At 34.8% G+C, this 19,927-nt stretch overlaps 1 protein-coding gene across 1 annotated transcript in view; it reads left to right on the top strand.

The window, feature by feature from the left end:
- Nucleotides 1-19,692, top strand: part of LOC149085505 (transient-receptor-potential-like protein) — a 144,863-nt gene extending 125,171 nt beyond the window's left edge. Inside the window, exons 8-12 of the mRNA XM_089233558.1 lie at nucleotides 2,132-2,344; nucleotides 13,459-13,506; nucleotides 15,347-15,412; nucleotides 18,414-18,529; nucleotides 18,931-19,692. Of these exons, the coding sequence (XP_089089684.1) occupies nucleotides 2,132-2,344; nucleotides 13,459-13,506; nucleotides 15,347-15,412; nucleotides 18,414-18,529; nucleotides 18,931-19,285 (798 nt within the window). The 3' untranslated portion in view covers nucleotides 19,286-19,692. The remainder of the gene's footprint in view (nucleotides 1-2,131; nucleotides 2,345-13,458; nucleotides 13,507-15,346; nucleotides 15,413-18,413; nucleotides 18,530-18,930) is intronic.
- Nucleotides 19,693-19,927: the final 235 nt, after the last annotated feature.

The raw sequence follows: 19,927 nt of genomic DNA, 5'->3' as shown, positions 1-19,927 counted from the left end.
GGTAGTTGAATTAATTCGAGTAAAAACGCTAAGTAACCGCCACACAAATATTGCGCTATCAATGAAATTAAGCTGTTCTGTAATTATAATACTTACGCACGCAATTGTTTACAAATAGAACAAAAATAACAAAAGTTTATCCGTAAAAGCGAAAAACATTTCATAATTATTTCATAATATTTTCATAATTATTTCGTGAACATTTAATATTATTTGTATATAAAACTTGGTTATCATAATTCACATGTATTCAAAGCGTGCTATAGCTTCAAATCAGACTTATATAAGCACACACACAATTCTTACCTCCACAGTGAGACTATCATAATCTTCCTACTTATAGCCTTTCAGGACAGCTATCGGACATCATTCTCATTCTCACATATTCAGACTTAAATATGCCTCAAAAAAGGGGTATGTATGTTTTACATCTTCAAACTATCACCCAAAGATTTTTTGATAATTATTTAAAAAGAAGAAGATAAATCTCTCATTTTATTATGAGAGTGATTGAAGATTTTCATCATTTAATTTCAAGGTAAGATTTTAAACAATTAAAAATCAAACAAATGAGACCTGAAAAATGCGTGCTGTACTCCTACAGGTAAGATTGATGTATTTTCCGTCTTTTCTACAATTCGAGCCATCAGAGATCATCCGTTTTCCGTTGCGTTATTCATTTGAAGTCTACAGTGTAATTTATAAATGCGACTGTTTGATAATGAAAAAAAAATTGATATAATACATAAATTTCAGTTCATCATCATGTGATGTTGGCTACCTTTGAGTTAGTATGTACATTCACTGGAATATCAATAGATACACAAATTTTGTGGGAGGGCATTTATTCATTTTTTATATAGTAAGAACAACGGGAAACATAAAAATTATTTTTAAATTTTTCATCATTACTGAAAATATATTATTAATTTATTCGGATTCACCGAAACTTGCTATAACTTGTTATAATAGACATTGTGTTATTATGATTTTTTTATACAAGTATGTTTTCTATCCAAAGTTTAATTTCAAGTGAAGTTTATTGGACGCGGACATTTTATGAAATGAGTTTTATGCTAATATTGTTGCTATATTAGTTTCAAAAATTGTGAAGAGTAAAATGTCCAGGGTTTGCTCAGACATCAAAATTTGACATTAGGTTTTCACTATTATACGCATGCGTATGACTAGGCTTGGAATCCTAAATGCACGTTCCTAAGTACGTTCTAAATTGTAATCCTAACTACATACAGGATGTCACAAATTGCCGATAAAAAAAGTTGCTAGAGGAGCAAATTTACCAGTTTTCACTGAAATTGCTGAAAAATTACTGGTGGCGGAAAATCAAGCGCTACTGTAAATCGTATTGGACTCAGATGTATTTTACGAAAAAAAGTGTTATTTTACAAGACTGAATATATGTGAGAATAAGTATTTATAGTCCTAATTATCGTAATTTATAAGTTGTCAAATGATCTTGACATTTAATTTCAGTTAAGAATAAAAGTTTAAAACTTCATTTAAATAAAAGGGAAAATGTCATTAAAAAAATCGGGTAGGCTGTCATATACATGGCTGCAAGTTTTGACGTGAATACTTTTTTGTGCCTCGGATCTCGTGGTAGGAACTGCCCTGTATTATCATCGGTTTTGTCTTTGGAATAGCAAACAAACGATACCAATGTCGACTATTTCATTGCGAACTTCTCAAAATATAGCGGAAACAATTTGTTAGGAATCAGGGCAGCGAGCCTGGTGCCCAGACGAAACGAGATATTAAAACCGGAGTGATATTATTGGATTTGTCTTTGCAGTGGCATCTGACGATAACATTGCTTTTGACTTGCGTTGGGTACTTCCTGAGATATGAGCGTTTACAGAACTTCGTCACTCAAATTTTTGCGAATGCTCCCAGTATCGTCAAATGATTTAAAAGACGTATTCATGTCAAGAAAAAAAAAGTTCGGATAGCCAAAATAACGGGAAAATACAGGAATGTCCAGTAACATATGGATCCTCTGTTTACTCAACGTTCATCTATAACCTGAAAAGTTTTTTTGAGCTTTTCAAACTTTCTTTTGTATTTGTGTTTAATGGATTGTCATTGTTTGTTTCGTTTACTAATGCATCAGGATCATGCAGATAGGGAATGGAAATTCGCACGTTCTAAACTATGGATGGGTTATTTTGACGACGGTTCAACTCTTCCTCCTCCATTCAATCTCATGGTTTCACCGAAAGCAATATATTACTTCTTAAGAGGAACAAAAAGATTAATTTTCAAGATGTGCCCTATTTTGGGAGCCATATTTAGGCGTCAAACATATGATAGAAGCACAGTGAAGGTAATTATATTTCTGTTTTACACGGATTGAAAATGTTAGTTTTTTGCCGAAAGAAATTTTTATTAATTATTTTTTCCTCTGTTCTAGTTGACCGGAGTAATGACACAAAATAATCAAGAAAAATTGTTAGAAAATTACGGATTAGTTGCACGACAAGAAATGAGCTTATAAATTTTCATGAATGTAGTAATTTTATGATGGGTTAATTACATTCATGGATGTTAAATTTATGATGTAGTTGCATAATTACTGTCAGTCATACACACATAATTGATCATCAAAAACTACTTTTAATTAATCCGAAAATGTTTAAAGAATTAATAACTATACACGCGACGAATCTATAGTAATGGCGAGTTGTAGCGCCCTCTACCGAAATAAAAACAAGACAACAAATTGAGTGTTCTCTCGTTTGTTATTAAATTTGAATCATTATTTTTCCATACTTGCTGAACTATTTATAGCAGGGCTGCCCTTACCAGACGCAAGGCCGGTGCGAAAATAACAGAATTCCCTTAGCACCGATTTTTTTCTTCTGTGAGAAAGGGAAATCAAAAATTTAAAGAATGAAAAATCATGAAAATTCAGAATATAAATGCAAGTAACTTAAGAATTGGTGAAAATTCTGAATAATAGAAAAAAATAATTCCATAATTGATGAAAATTTAGGATAAAAGAAAGAAATAATTCCAGAATTTTGATAAAAATTTAGAATAAATGGAAGAAGTAGTTTCAGAATTGATGGAAATTCAGAATTTATTTTTTTTTTAAAAACAATCCCAGCTATGGTGAAAATTCAGAATGTTCTTTCTAGATGAAAATGCAGCAATCCAGAATTTATGAAAGAAACTATTTTACCATATATGCCCCCCCCCCCAAAACGCGGGAACCGGTGTGACCACACCTATCGCATGCCCCTGATAGCGACTCTGACTTATAGCCCGACTCTTATTTTTTCCAATTCAAAAATTGTTCTTTGACTAGATTCATTTTTGACTAGACATGGACCTTGACGGCTACCTTCACGGTAATGGAAGGCGAGCATCGCACCACGGTGCCTCTTGGGCGCTTTGCAATTAATTTGACTGGAATCACCCAAAGAATGCGCGATAGATGCGGTCGGCCCAACGATTGAAGGAGTCCCTCAGGCATATGTGGTAATATAAAAAAGGTTTTCTTTACAACAATAAACAAGGTAGCTATGTTTCAATTACAGAAATGGTAATGGTTATTGTAAATAATACATCAAATAAACGAGAATTATTCGCAACTAAGGAGCCCCACAAACCCTTTTCTCTCGCATCTGGTAATAGTGGCCCTGAAATTGGCCTAATCCTGAGGGACCTGAAGCACTTCATTTTGGGCTTGAAATCAATGTATCAATTTAACTTGGATGATAATTAGGACTGGTACAATTAATCGATTAATCGGGTCGGTTAATCGATCATTCGTTAATTTCAGTTAAAAATTTTAGTTGGGTTAATCGACTCGATCAATTCGATTAAAATTTTTATTAAAAATTTGTGAATTAACGTGATTTGTTTTTGAAAAACTGATTAGATATGTCTTATAAATCATGTTTAATACAGAACATTTTGGATAAGTGACTAAATTAAAAAATATTTGAATCAATATTTTGACCGAATTCGATTCATCGAAAACTGATGACTTCAATTTCAAATTGAGTGTGATTGCAGTTTTAGAAAAGACAAGACCAAAATTTATTGTCTCCACTATGAACAGCAGTTTTTTGTATTCTTGCAAGCATCAGTTCATCTCCTCACAAGTATCATTCGAGAGGAGTTTCTAGAAATACAATCATCAGTATAATCGAAAGTCGTTTCGACATCAGTGAATAATAACCTAAAATAACCGTTTAAAAAAACGATAAGATGCAAGTGAAGAAATTACAAGTTTTATCAATGATTATGTTCAGCCTATATTAAATTGCTTGCATCGGGCACACCGCCTTAATTTCTTAACCTATTCCTATATATTTTTACCTCTACCAAATAGGTGAGTGAAATGAATAAATTATATTTTTATAGCATCTATATATATTAATATTATATGGTCACAATAAGTATGTGATTAAAATTCAATTAATTGACAAAATTTGTCAATTTCATTGACAAATTTTGATTTACCAGTTAAAAATTTTAATCGATTTCCAGCCCTAATAATAATGCAGACTATTATAAACTTTAATTGAAATAGTAGACGGATTACATGCAACCAATTTTTCAGCTAGTTTTTAGACCCTAAATACATGTTCCAGACTCTGCCACGAAGCTGGGCTGGAAGAGATCTTGGCAACGGGATAAGTCCATTTGCAAAGTTCTGGACCGACCCTAAATATATATAATATATAATATACCTTAGTTTTTAATTATACTTCCTTCCTTCCATAAATTATAAACGCCTTTTTTTAGTGCCTATTTTAAGCATTTTAGTGTCTTTTTGCCCATTTTTAGTGCCTGAACTTCTGGGCTCTAGATAGCACTATTTAAAGTTGAGCATATACGCACGCGTGATAGACCTCGCCCTTGAGTCATTTTACAAGCACTCACATTATACTGTGTAGTAAGGCAAGTCCATAGGCCACATTTTACTGGCGAACCGTTGATCCTAGAGGCATACTTCCCAGGGGAGAGGCTCTAGTTCACCTGCCACCCGGGTGCAAAACCTCATGTGTCGCCCCTAAAGACGTCCCCGGTGGAAGGCTGAAAGAGCTTTAGCCAAGGGCACTCTAACCCTACAGGCAAAAACGGGGCGAATCCCTCGTCTCCTGAGTCGTCTTCCTTCTAAAAAAAGAGATTTATACCGTATAAATAATTTTTTCAGCGACAATATTTTCGCAGAGTCTGACGATTTTTCTTCCTTTTTCCAACGAATTGCAATTTTAAAGTAATGATAAATTAGTTTCAAGTACCGTAATTACATTTATCAGGTTATTGTAATAAATCAATTACAGTTTAAATAAAATAATCGCTTTTTTTAATGCACTGCTGGCCACCGTAAATGCAACACCCTGAAGGAAGCATGCAAATAATATGAAATTTACAACATGCATTAGCGGAGGTGAGATATGCAAATAATTAGAATTTCAGCGCAGACGCACATCACGCGCGCCTGTGGCGCCACTTCAAAGCGCTATTTAAGGCTTGGAGATTTCGACGATTTGAAGCACGGCAATTGTGTTTTTCTTGTGGTTTTTTCAAAAAAACGATCAATTATGCCTCGTAGAAAACAGCGATCATCTTTTGATCAAGTATCCGAGTTCGACAGAGGAAGGATAGTGGCCTACCGAGATTGTGGATTATCTTTCAGGGAAATCGGTAGTCGTGTTGGACGAAACCAAACAACTGTAATGCGGATATGTGATCGTTGGATGCAGGAGGGTACGACGGACCGACGTGTTCGATCGCATCCACCTCAGTGCACCACTTCACGTGATGACAGGCGTATTGTGCGTATGGCAGTGACGGATCGCTCAGCCACATCACGAACCATGGCACAGCACATTCAGTCTGTACCGCATCATCCAGTGTCTGCGCGTACCATTCGACGCCGTTTACAGCAGAGTGGTCTGTCCGCAAAACGTCCATTGCTTCGTCTACCCTTGACGCAGAACCACAGACGTCTCCGCCGCCAATGGTGCGATGAAAGAAGGATGTGGACGGCACAATGGAATGAAATTGTCTTTACTGACGAGTCACGCTTCTGTCTGCAACACCACGATGGTCGGATTCGAGTCTGGAGACACCGTGGAGAGAGGATGCTGAACAGCTGCGTTATGCACCGCCACACTGGTCCTGCACCGGGTATTATGGTATAATACCGGGTATAATGCGGGACCACACGTGGCACGCATTGTCCAAAGGTTCTTCGTCAATCGCCAGATTGAATTGCTTCCCTGGCCAGCTCGCTCTCCGGATCTTTCGCCGATAGAAAACATGTGGTCCATGGTTGCTCAACGATTGACCCAGATTACATCCCCAGCTGCCACACCAGATCAACTTTGGCAACGCGTGGAAGCTGCTTGGTCTGCTGTACCCCAAGAACACATCCAAAGTCTCTTTGAATCAATGCCGAGGCGTGTGGCAGCGGTGATCTCCAACAATGGCGGCTACTCTGGCTACTGATTTTGGCAGGAACCACACTTCACAGAAGTCTATAAATTTAATCATTTGATGCTTGGTCAACATGTTATCTACAAAATGAATATTGTTCCGATATCTTTTGTCTTTCTTGGTGTTGCAATTTGGGTGGACAGCAGTGTAGAAAATAAATATTTTAAGAAAGATTAGTTTCGAAATTTAAAATTAAAGATAGAAATATGCACATAAATCCATAATTAATGCAAAATAATGCGAGAATTGATAAAAAAAAATTATTACAAAATTGATAAAAATCCAAAATTGAAGAAATAATATAATATAAATGAAAGCCTTTCAAAAAAAAAAAATAATAATAATAATTTGGGGCCTTTTTGGTTTTGGGGCACTGGTTCCATTCCCGTTCAGTCATCCGTCAAGACACCTACCACTGTCGATGGAAATTTTGAAACCAAAACATTTAATTATTTAGAATTTTATTCAGTAAGCATATTTTTGAAATTGGAAATAGATCTGGGGAACACAAAGCTGATGTTGATGTTTTTTAAGTCGTGTCTAAAAAGGTTAAGAGCATGTGATTTAAATTTGACAGCATAAATTTGACTTCGACACACTAGAAAAAAAGGGCTGTGGAAAGAACTTCCAGTATCTGAATGTCTGAAGGTTAACAATGATGCTGTTTAAAAAGAAGTACCCTATTCATTAGATCCAGCCAACTCTGTATTCATAACTTGACGAAGTATTCAACTCTCAGCAGGTGTTCAGTGGACAATGTGCTGTACTTTTTCATGATAAGATCACAAAAGATGTCCAAGGTCAAGCGATGTTCAAAATACAAAGTAAAAAGGACTTTTCGTATTATAAGATTATCACCGATTTCTTTTAAAACCAAAAACCATACAATATCACATGAATGATATCCCACTAAAAAAAATGTATTACTATTTGCACTTTTAATTTTATTGCTGTCATAAGTCTAGTTAGTACCTTTCATGCTCTGGAGCCCCTTAGTGTATTTATTACAAGCTCATCTTTATATAAGACAACCACAAATATTTTTTATGGGCATTGTATCATATTTTATCATGTATACATATTGTTTCTAGTTTTTATAATTGCATTTTTGATTGGGTTGCTGTATTTTAGAAATATATGACATCCATATTTGCTATGGGAATCTTTTTCCCAACCACCTCGTTGGGCATTTTGCCTGTTGTGGTCTTGTATTTGTATAACATGACACACAACAGAATGTTTTACGTGCGTGAGAATACGTGTATAGAGTTACAAAAATTTGAAAAAATATATATTTCAATTTATTTATCATTTTTTGTATTGTTATGAACTGCATATGCTCGACAACATTGATTTGGTAGATTGAAATGATTTTTTGAGGAAATGAATACGACCGAGAGAAATCTATCAAGAATTTTTAAAAAATATCGGAAATAAAGACCTACAAAATAACACCATGATTTCAAAAAATACAATGAAACCTCAATGTAACGATACTCTGCGGACCAAGAAAAAATATCGTTGTAGACGGATTACCGTTATGTCGTGGGGCAGCAGTTTAACATTAGAATATAGACATTTCCGAACAAGAGTTGAAAAAATATCGTTGTAGAAGGATTTGTCGTTTTATCGAGTATCGTTGTAGCAAGGTTTCACTGTAATAATTTTGTAATGCTTTTTATCTATATTTCTGCTGGTAGTATTCAAAAAACTTCGGCTACACACCGTATCACTAATTGATGAAAGAAAAAAAAATCTGATTTTTTCTTGTTTCGGTAAAATTATAATTTTATGTAAATGTATAACCGATTGAATTCAGAAGATGTAGTTAAGAGCTAATTACAGCAATTAAAGCCGAACGAACAAATGAAAGCCAAATTGAAACAATAAAAATTCGAAATTAACGATCACAGAAATTTTATATCTCAATTTCTTATCAATTGCATAAAAAATTACCATAAATTTGTAACAGTAATTTCAATTAATAATTATTGAAATTATTTTTAAAAAAAAGAATAATCCACGTAGTAATAATTAAGGTTTTTGAAATCTGTATTTTTTCCTCGCAAACGTCAGCCGAATTCGATCTGCCAACAGGGAAAAAAACTTTGGCCAGGAAAAGTGGGGCGTAGCAAGATCTGGTGGCACCCGGCGCGGTGTCACCCCCATGTCCACCGAAATATAAAATTAAATTTATTGAGGAAACAATTTTTTTATTCAATTGGTTAAGTAAAAGAGGGCATAATGTTAATTATTTTGTAGATAATTTTTTATGAAAAAAAAACGAATAACTTGCTATATTGAGGTAGACATACTTGTTTACTTTATGGTCGGTTGTCGACCGGACAATACTTACATCCCAAATATTTAATCACCCTCAAGGCCGTCTTAAGTTCATCATGGGCCCCCCGGGCCAAATGATTTTTCTGAGGCCCCAACTTAGAAATTCTCGAAAAATTTAACTACTTCCCATCTTTCTGAGGCCCCGGGCACTCTTACAGTATGTGATACAGTCCATTCTTGTTTCCGGTATTACGGCCAAAGGCCCTGTCTGTTCCTCCAATTTTTCTGAAAATTTCCGTTGTCAAAGTATGGTTCAAAATAGTGACAACGCGTGGTGTCGTGTGAATTTTTATTTCAAAATTTTAAAAATTCATGTATCTAAACAAAATCTCGGGCTACCGCCCCTTACAATCTGCTGTCCTGATGTACCGCACCCCTTGCACGCTCGCTTAAGCCGCCCGTGATACTTCCAATTAGAAAAAGTATCCAAATAACATGTAGACATAAGATACGTCACTCATATTGCAAGGGATTGTATAGTTATTAAAATACAAAAACTAAATATTTCTACGGACACCTTGTCCTCAAAAATCCAATTGGAAAGTTGTTGCCCTAACAAAAAAAACGTTTTCAAGTGCAATATATTCATTGAGATATTTGAGTTCAAAATTGGAACAAAATTGAGAAAGAACAACATAAATAAGGGAAAGAAGCAATGTCCGTTAGAGAGATTTTGCTGTTCTTTCCCAATTTTCCCCCAAAATTTTTGAATTCAAATATTTCTGTAAATATTGCGCTTATAAATGTACAATATTTTTTTGTTAGCGTCAGAAGAGACAGGGAAATAACTTTCTTATTGGGTTTTTCAGAACAGGGTGTCCGTATAAAAATTTATGATTTTATTTAGTACGAATTTATTCATTATGAATGGCGTATCTGAGGTCTACACGTTATTTGCATATTTTTTCTAATTGGAAGTATCCCTCTGGATCAACGGCTTGCCAGTAAAATGTGCACTGAGGACTTTCCTTACTACCCTGTATATAAACTGGATATCACGATACTTTTTTATTACAAGACAAGCAACCCACATCAGACTTGAGCTCCTGAAAACACTAGAATGGCTCATCCACCATTCTTGTGTGAAGAGTGACGTCAATATTACCGCCACAGCCAATAAATATTCCTAAGGCCAGAATTAAACTATAAAAGTTTGATAAAATATATTTCACAAAACTTCAAAAATACAACCAATAAGACTATCGGTTGCATTTTCGTGAATGTAACAGATACGATTATTGGTTGCATTTTTCAAGTTTTATAAAAGCTCTTCGTAAAACTTGAAAACAAGCCATTCCATCAAATTTAACCGATACACTTATTGGTTGCATTTTTTTCAGGTTTCATAAAAGAACTTTTGTCAAACTTTAATGAAAAGCTGGGTAACACTATAGAAGTTTGATAAAATATATTTTACAAAACTTGAAAAAAAAACCCCATTAAGCCTATTGGTTATATTTGCTCGAATATGTAACCGATGCGCTTATTGGTTGCATTTTTCAAGTTTTATAGCAGAACTTTTACTTATTTATTTATTTATTTGAGTACACACAACTACAGGAAACCCAATCACAGTAAGTTTTATAATAGAACTTTTATCAACATTTTATACTGTAATACCGGCCTAAGTCGCCTGAAATATGTTAAGCGGGATCATTTCTCTCCATCTTAGAGTGGTAAAACCAGTTTTCTGTTTAAAGTAATAATAAAAAAACGGCGTAGGGAACAGCCATTGGCTGTAGCTATAATATTGACGTCGCACTTAGCACAAATACGGCAGATGAGCCAGCCTGGGGTTTCCTAGAGCTCTAGCTATTCCCTATGCCGTGTTTTTTTTAACGATTACATATTACTTTGAAGTGGAAAGCGATGAATCCACTGGGGCGCGGTAGCCCAGGTCGATAAGATACTCGCTTAAAGTACCAAAGGATGTTTAGAGGTGTCGCGAGTTCGATACCCGGTTCGTCCTTGTCAGAAAACTTTCCTGACACAGGGTACAACAAAAACGGCGACTTGACCGCAGCAAAAAATTGCTACCGCAAGGAGTCCCCCATCGAAAGGTTAGCACACCAACCTCTCGATGAGTATAAAAAACAAACCTGCCGTTCGGAATCGGCAATAAATTGTAGGTCCCGGTCTAATTAGCCCTCGTGTGCAGAAAATGACCGTGGTGCGACAAAAATTATCAAATGAATCCGCTCTGTATATTGCAGGTGCCTTACATCAGACTAACGGGCAGTTCACGGGGATGCAATCGATATGGTCACGCTTCCCAAATCTTGTATGGTGGAAAGCTGTGACGATGAGGTTGCAACCGGTTTGTGTGTGTTTTCCTTGCATGGCCCAGGTCGATAAGATACTCGCCTAAAGTACCAAGGATGTTTAGAGGTGTCTCGATTTAGCCCGCGTGTGCAGAAAATGACCGTGGTGCGACAAAGATGATAAAATGACCAGGTCTTTGACCACCTACTTATATCTCTTCGTTGAGACAGAGCAGCGGACTATGTTCTTGTTAGGAGGATTTGTTTGTGTGTGTTGGGTGAGGCGCATGTATTTATTGCTCCCTTCTCTATACTTTTATATATAGGATAGGTTTCCTAATTGACCGTGTAGTCAACATTGGAATCCCAGATGGAGACATGGTTTGTTTCTGCCTAGCCGGTAGGAATCAGATCTGAGCTGTAAATCCCGGTCTAATAAACCGTTCTAAGGAAAGATGACAGTGGTGTGACCAAATGTCATGTCATTGATTACGAAACGTTTTGCATTGCGGTATCTCGTCTAAATTTTAAATACAATTTTAAAATAATAAATTTTAAATACAATTTTAAAATACTAAATTTTAAATACAATTTTAAAATACTAAATTTTAAATACAATTTTAAAATACTAAATTTTAAATACAATTTTAAAATACTAAATTTTAAATACAATTTTAAAATACTAAATTTTAAATACAATTTTAAAATACTAAATTTTAAATACAATCTCGTGGCACATAGTATAACAAATCTTTCTCTCTAACTGAGCGCACACATCCCAAGTCCTCTCAGCCAATCACGTTCCTCAAAAATTTTGGGTGATTGCATCGCCAAATTATACGATTTAGTGAATTCATTTTTCACTTTTAAAGTTTAGTCATCACTTAGAAATGTGGTTTGAATCCGATGTGGTTTTCCAATCATTTCTAGATTTGAAACGGTAAAAAACAAGAACTGATGTTCAATTTTCAACAAACTGGGGAATTTTACACTTTGGAAAAGGGTACGGAAACAAACTATGAAAAATGATTTTTTTATAATATCATTATAATGGAAAAATTTGCAAGATTTCGGAGATTACACTTCAATCCTTACAAGGCACCTGCTAAATACTGCCATTTCTGTTTATGGATCTAAGTACCTCCACTATACTATAATTTTAGAAAAATGTAATCAACTTCACAAAGAATTTATGCTGTATAGTTTTTTTGATTCATTTAACAAAATATATTGTTATCAATTGAAAAGGCAATTTGATTTTAATGGCTGGAGGGGGGGGGGGTAGACGGAGAATTAAGTTACGTTTACGAATCGATAAATATTTATTCAGCTTTGAGAGAGAGAAGTCTGTGAATATAATTCATAGGTTTTCACAAAGACTTCATAATTAGTTTATTGAAAAATGACAAGAATATAATTCATTCGTTATCAGTATTTTTATTGAGTATTTTTCGTATAGAAAGATGTGATATATATTGGATAAACTCAAAAATGGATACGAAAGTACTCAGCTGTATCCTGATCTTAAAAAGTTTGCGTTCAAATAAATCCCCTATTGGGTCATTTTACAGCCCAAAACGGATATAAAGAACTTTTGAACGCCTTGATGGTTCCTGTGGGAATGACTATCGTATAGAGAAAGTACGTTAATACTACGGGATTTTTTTTTCTGTGTGGTGAAAAATATAACATGTTTTTAGGTCATTGAATGAAATTTTCTGCTAAAAAAAGACTTTTGAGCAGGTTTTTTTTCGCATCGATTATTTTCATACACTTATCTTAAGATACTAAATAGACATGAGGGTGTCAAAACACTATTCCGAAAGACTGCAAAGACATCTATGCCCGGTTCTGGGTTTTGACTCTGGAATAATGAGTTGAATGTGAGCGCATGTACCATTCCTTGTGTCAGGATTAACGATAACGTGGCCTTACTTCCTCGACAATAAGATTTATTCATAAATTCTTCGATCCGTTATTATAGCAGCTTTTAGAATGAAAAATCTTAAATGCGAAGACCAGAGATGAGAAATTAAAACAAAATAAAAAGGTCACATTGAAAGATTACATAGCATATAATTTGCATGCGAAATCATTCTTCATTCACTAATTATAAAAAAGAATGTAAATTCTTCAAGTAAAGAATATAGGACGAATTCTATACAAACCATCGAAATATCGAGCAATGTCTGAAGAAGAAAGTATTAAAAATGATATAGCCTACAAATTCATGAATATGCATAAGCTGCTTCTGTGTTCTACTACTTTTCCAAGATTCCACATTGTAGCATCAACAATTTTATGATGATTCATTTTTTTTAGAATTGTAATCCTCTCATATCTGTTATTTGTATTCTTATCTGTCTTTCCCAAACAGCCTGAAAATCAGAATGCTAACTACATAGGAGGACTTCCCAAAGAAAAGGTATCATTCTCTTTTATGCAAGAGATTATTCACGATTTTCGGTACAAGGAGGGAAAACACAACAGTCGATAGTGTAGCTTAAAATCAGATATGATACCCTGCACTTCTTTGATGTATTTTCGCATAACTAGCAATAGTATCTTACTCTCGTTCTCGTAGGAGGGTCATTAATTGTGATGCGCTTGTTTATTGCTACTGCTTATATATTTATTTTCATTTCCAAAAGTTTGAAGAACTATAATGCTGCATGTTTTTAAACTGTTACATTGAAATTCTACTCGTCCTATAATCACCTCTCTAATAGTTGATATTCTCTTTTTTCACGTGTAGTACTCAGATATGTGTCGAATTTAGAAAAACTCATTCTTCATCTTCTCCTAGCTAAGAGGACAAAGGTGGATATATGATATAGTTGTAGTACATTCTCTCAACTATGGTTCGTAAGCAATTCATAACACAAAATATTTGATGGACTATAGTTGGGAATTCAATTAAAAAATCATCAATTTAAAAAAATCCATATATGAGCGACATAAGGAATAAAAAAGTGTCTAAAATTAATGCTGTTGCAGGCAATATCAGCAAAAAAAATTTTTGAATAGCTTGAATACAGAAGTTATGATGATTAATGTAGAAAATAGTGTTATTTTGGACCGTAGTTGTGTGAAATTAAGGTATATGAAGATAAATTTGAATGAAAAAAGAAAAAAAAATCAACTATTAGAGAGGTGATTATAGGACGAGTATAGAATTTCGATGTAACAGTTTAAAAATATACATTAAATATGCCTTGGTATACAGGCTACTAATAAATAAGTAGATAGTTATATTGTTAGGTTTCATCAACTCACAAAATACCTATGGATTGACACCCCACAAAATACTTCATCGCAAGCAAAAACTTTACCGGTGGGGGGAGATTGGAATGTTCTCTTCTCTAGAAACGGTAAAATGTTCCATTTTCACTAATTATCGCAACAATTGCAGAAATCAATCTTCCTTTACGGACATTTAATTGAGGAGCTTCTTTTTAAATGGGAACATTTCCACTTCTTTCCGAAATGCACTTTTTAACCGTTTATGAATCTTTGAGATAAGCTCCGTCAGATTATGCAACCGTGATTATTCAAACGGGAATATTTTTGGTATAAATTGCAATGTAAATTTAATCGTTTCGATCAAAAGGGAACATATCCACTTTTTTCATAGACTTCGGTATTTTTCATCTCTCGATAACGGACTCCCATGGGACCGAAAATTTTGTCCGCTGACCAGGAGTTTCCGTTAATGGATAGTAAGATACATTGAGTCCAGTCGATGCAATTCAAAAATTTTTCCCGCCAATGGAGGTATCCGCTAACGGCGAGGACGAAAAACGTACATTCTACGATCTTCAAAAACAAAAACAAAAATTCAGTTTTTTCTGATCCACGCAACGCCTATACAAAATATGTTTAAAGAATAAGTGCGAGGATCTTTTTAATCAAAATGCTGAAACATACATATTACTGCTTTAAATATGAAAATTTTGGAGATAAATAAAATTGGATCAACATAATTCGGAATCACCTATGTATCGAGGAGTACGGGTTAGAGAGGTTCTACTGTAGTATTAAAGTGACCGAATTTTTAAAAGTCTCACTAAAGTGAGATTTAAGAGATAAAGTGAGACTTTTACCTATTATTCTTCGATTCAGTTTGATAGCATATACATCGTACAGTCATAATAAGTTGACAAACCCTCACTACATTTTTTTCTGATAATGTTTTCGCAATTAGTATTTTTTTTTTACATTTAATTGAGTTTTTAAAGTAGCCTATTATTTTTGTTTTTATGCAGCAGGAAACGCAAATGAAATACACACACGCCGGTTTTGATTTCAGACCAAGTGATGTAAATTATCAGGTGATATATATTTGTATTTTCATTAAGTAGGCTTAATCACTGAAATGATATCCTTTTTTAAAGTTTAGTAAAGATTAACTGAATTCTTCTCACTTAAGGTACAGCGGCTATAGAACTTTACGTTAATTTTAAAATATACCGATAGCATGCAAGAAAATAATAAACCACCATTCTATTAAACCTGGCAGAAAATGTTTGATCATCCACAAAAACACTAGCAATGCTACGTTTACAACGCAAAAAAAGAAAATAATTCTTTCTTTCTGCGAGTGAAAATTTTTGGTGAAAAAATTCATTCTAAATACGGAATAAATGAGAAAAATCAAAAATTTATTGCAGTTTGACCTTGAAAATCAGTTCATAAACTACTCTACCGCATACCAACTCTGGTCATATATTGCCATATGGCAATTTTCAACCAGTGGAGTTGGGTGGGAAATGAAGGCGCCATCTATCGGTGGTAACACCAGGCTCGGTAGGTAAAAAACTTAGATTCTGATGTTCTTTGGCCGAATTCTAACCCGTGGACCTTGACGGTAACCTTCATAGTGGAAGACAAGCATCTTACCACTGCGCCACTCTGGCGTCCAGTTCATGAACTGGCAACACCCGGGAAAAATAGTGTTTGATGAGAACTTTCGTGTGGCAATAAGTGCTCAATCACTATTCAAAAAAATATATTGGCTTGAAATACATAAATGAAGTAATGTTTACGCAGTTGCACGGTAACCAGACAATGTGAAAAAAAATAACTGCAACGGAGAGTTTTCATTATTATAACTTTTTCATAAGCGCTAAGAGATGACTCCCAAATGCAGTGCCATCCTAACGCATAGGCCCACCTGGGCACGGCCTGAGAACCTCAAAAGAAGAGGGGCGTCAGAAATATGAGAATTAGTTGGATTTTTCGAAAATTTGCCAGTAGGGCTCAGAAAAATCATTTGGCCCGAGGGCCATGATGCTTTAAGGACGGTAATGTCCAAAAAATATCTTTCTGATCATCTCTAAAGCTAATAATTTCCATGTTGGAATACGAAGTTCCTCAAAGAAAAGTTGGAGGATTGTTTAACTGTGCTCTATGTACAGTATCTTTAGCAAAAATATCGGAGAACTGGTGGTGTTTTTGCCACGATAGCTAGACGCTTTGTCATCTTGTAACGTGAAGTTAGTTGCATCCAAAAACCATTTTTGGACACTCGAGGAATAAAAAATTCTTCTACAATGTCCATGTAGAGCTTCTGAAATCATAGGCGGTGATAGACTTGAAAGTCTGGGGGCATGATGATGATGATGTCAATTCATATATATACGCAAATACATTGGATCAGTCGGCTTTAACTTTGACGCCTCCACCCCCCCCCCCCGTATCTCTGCCCAATGTCTGAAATCATAGTACACTTCACGATGCAAAGTCCTCCTAGTCCGTTGGCTGTCGTGTATGTCCAAAGTTAAATGCACGCCAAAACAAATTCAGTTGTTTTTTTGTCTTATGAATGCCATAATCGTTGAGGTTATCTTCTGTTCTATTTTTCCATACAAATTTATAACCCCCCCCCCCATCTCCAGTTTTCAAGCTGATTCTTGACTCTACATTGTACAGTCCATCAACAACAGTTAGTCTTCCAGTCAACTATGTTCCAGCTGACGTGATCTTTTACGCCATTGCAATCGAGACTACGTGTGCTGTCGATTTGAATGAGGTTTAAAGTTTTATTTGCAGTACCTAAACCTATTTTCTCGTGAATGTTACTTAAAGTACGGTTGCAGGCACGAACCTTGTACTTTGTTCTCTCCATTCAGTTATTGCACGATGGTTTTTCTTGGTAAGTGCAATGAGTTTTCTATCACCTCTCCTTGTGGTCAGGAGTGAACAAGCCCGAGACTAATTCTCAACACCGCCATTCCGTTGATATTTTTTCCAAAGGTAGTTTACTGTACATAAAGCACGGTTGAACAATCCTGCAAATTTTCTTTGAAGAACTCCGTTTTCCAACGCAGAAATTAACAGCTTTAGAGATATCAGAAAGATATCTTTTGGGAGCCATCTCTTAGCGCTTCAGGAAAAAGTTATAACGATGAAAACTCCGTTGCATTCATTTTTTATACATTTTCTGGTTACTCTGCAACTGCATAAACATTATTTCATTTACATATTTCGAGCCAATATATTTTTTTAAACAGTGATATAACATTTTTTTCCCGGATAGTGTACCAGTTCATGATTTTCAAGGTCAAACTGCAATAAATTTATGATTTTTTCATTTATTCTGTATTCAGAATGATTTTTTTCACAAAAAATTTTCCCTCGGAGAAGAAAAAATTATTTTTGTTTTTTGCGTTTTAAACATAGACTTGCTAATATTTTTGTGGATGATCAAACACTTTCTGCCAGGGATACTATAATGCCGCTAAAAACACGGAAAAATGTGGCCGGGTGAAAATTTCCTTTCTATACTGCCTTTTGACGTAAATTCATAAGATTGAAATTAATACGTATTTATATGCTGAGTATTTGCGAGTTTATTCACACATTTATTTCCTACACTTAAATTATAAAACATAAAGACTGCATGCAAGAAAATATATTTCGTACTCGTTATAATATTATTTGCATACCTGGACAGTACAGTTTATCACTGGATATTGTAGGACAATTGATAAGTTGAAATTCAAAAAGATATGTGATTCAAACCTATAACTCTCATCAAAATTGCTACGCGTATGTTTCTGAATGAATGAAAGACTTTTTTCGCGCGCCTTAAATATAATTGGATGGTTCCCAAAATATGTACTACAGTAAAAAACCTTTTTTGTTACGAATATTCCTTTCAACAAGAGAGAAATTTCAAATGAAATATTATGAATAAGAATTAAATATAGTAACCTAAAATAACCATCAACACTCCGTTTAGAGATGTTTTTGTTCTTCCTGAGAATTATTTTTGCGCATCTAAATCAAAAATATAGAATTACTGTGTTGTTCATTTCTTTTTATTCACAGGATGTAATGAAACGATTAGTAAGTAGATACATTCACCAGACAAAAAAACAGCTTAGACAAGATGGAGTAAATGAAGATGACTTGTTGGAAATAAAGCAAGATATATCTAGTCTTCGGTAAGAAAAGTTTTCTTTTTTTATTCTACAACAACTTTGGGAGAAAAGTAACGATGCATTGTTGTGGCTATGTAAAGCATTTTAAAAACCATACAATACAAGTTTAATGAAAGAGAAAAAAAAAGAAATTGAAATCTTTTTCCGATTTCCACTATTATAATGAAGTTCGTATTTCGAATTGGTATTGTCGAACTTCCTGTAGTTTTATACATAAAAAGGAACACATTTTACATCTATTAAACCTACGAACAAAATTAATCATTTTCGCCTGCATGATAATGAATCATATGAATCAATAAAAACACAGTGCAATATTTTATTATGTGAATGCATTTTTAATATCATGAATGGTGAAAACACTGCATGTATCTGAAATATGTGACTATATTTCCCATATTCAGTTATGAACTGCGAGAAGACAGGAAACACGAAGCAGCACGAAACACGGGTCAAATTGACAGCATCAAAAGGGATATAATAAGGTCATTGCGTGGCAATCAAATGTGGACACCACCATACGGAGCGCAGAATCTAAACTGTGGTCAAGGAATGGTACCTCAGGATTTACCAAGCCCAGTGAGTTCTGGTCTCTTGACACCAATGGAATTCGAAAGTCTGAAACAAGAACTCGTAAATTGCGTCCGTGAAGAAATACGCTTGATAGCACGAGAGAGAGAAATGCCTCATTCACCTATTCCTATACCACCAGTTATTACGTCAGAACTTTATCAGACCCATCTGTACACTCAATTATAGCGTATGAGAACGAGACCAAAATACGCTTACCGTGTAATCCGAAGACGGATAACATTATGTGATAGAAAGCGATAATTTAGTAACTCGGAGCGGTATTTTCACCAGTTAATTCAAAGCAGCTTACAGTTTATAATCTGAAATCAGAACCGATCTCTTTCAATATTGGAGAAGTGACTGGTTTTACGATTTCGTTTATTGCAGTGTTTCTCAACAGCCGGGCGGTGACATCATTCATACCGGGCCGCGACTGATATGCCGTTTCCTTTTTCCCCATTCATGTTCCGTTAATCATGTGTTTGACCGGGCCTTCCACTTACAAAAATAAATGAAACCGGGCCGCGGGCTTCCAAAGGTTGAGAACCACTGATTTATTGCATAAACCCCATAACGACTGAATCCATGGGCGAAATACGGGGGGGGGGTGGGGGTGGGGGACACCCCCTCGTCAATAGTAGAACCGACTGATATGATGTATATTCATATATATGACTTGACATCATCATCATCATGCCACCCCTCCTTTCAAGTCTATCTCTGCCTATGACTGAATCACTAAAAATAATTGATGTTCTTATATCTTTCGAGAATTAAGATTTAAATACCATATTTATAGTGTATATGTTGATTAAAAACAAATTTTTA

Source organism: Pholcus phalangioides, unplaced genomic scaffold, assembly GCF_987345545.1.
Source record: "Pholcus phalangioides strain wild (caught in Gottingen) unplaced genomic scaffold, Ppha-v1.0 ptg000007l_1, whole genome shotgun sequence".
Lineage (NCBI taxonomy): Eukaryota > Metazoa > Arthropoda > Arachnida > Araneae > Pholcidae > Pholcus > Pholcus phalangioides.
The sequence above is the reverse complement of the archived record's forward strand: the minus strand, read 5'-3'. Positions and strand labels throughout refer to the sequence as shown.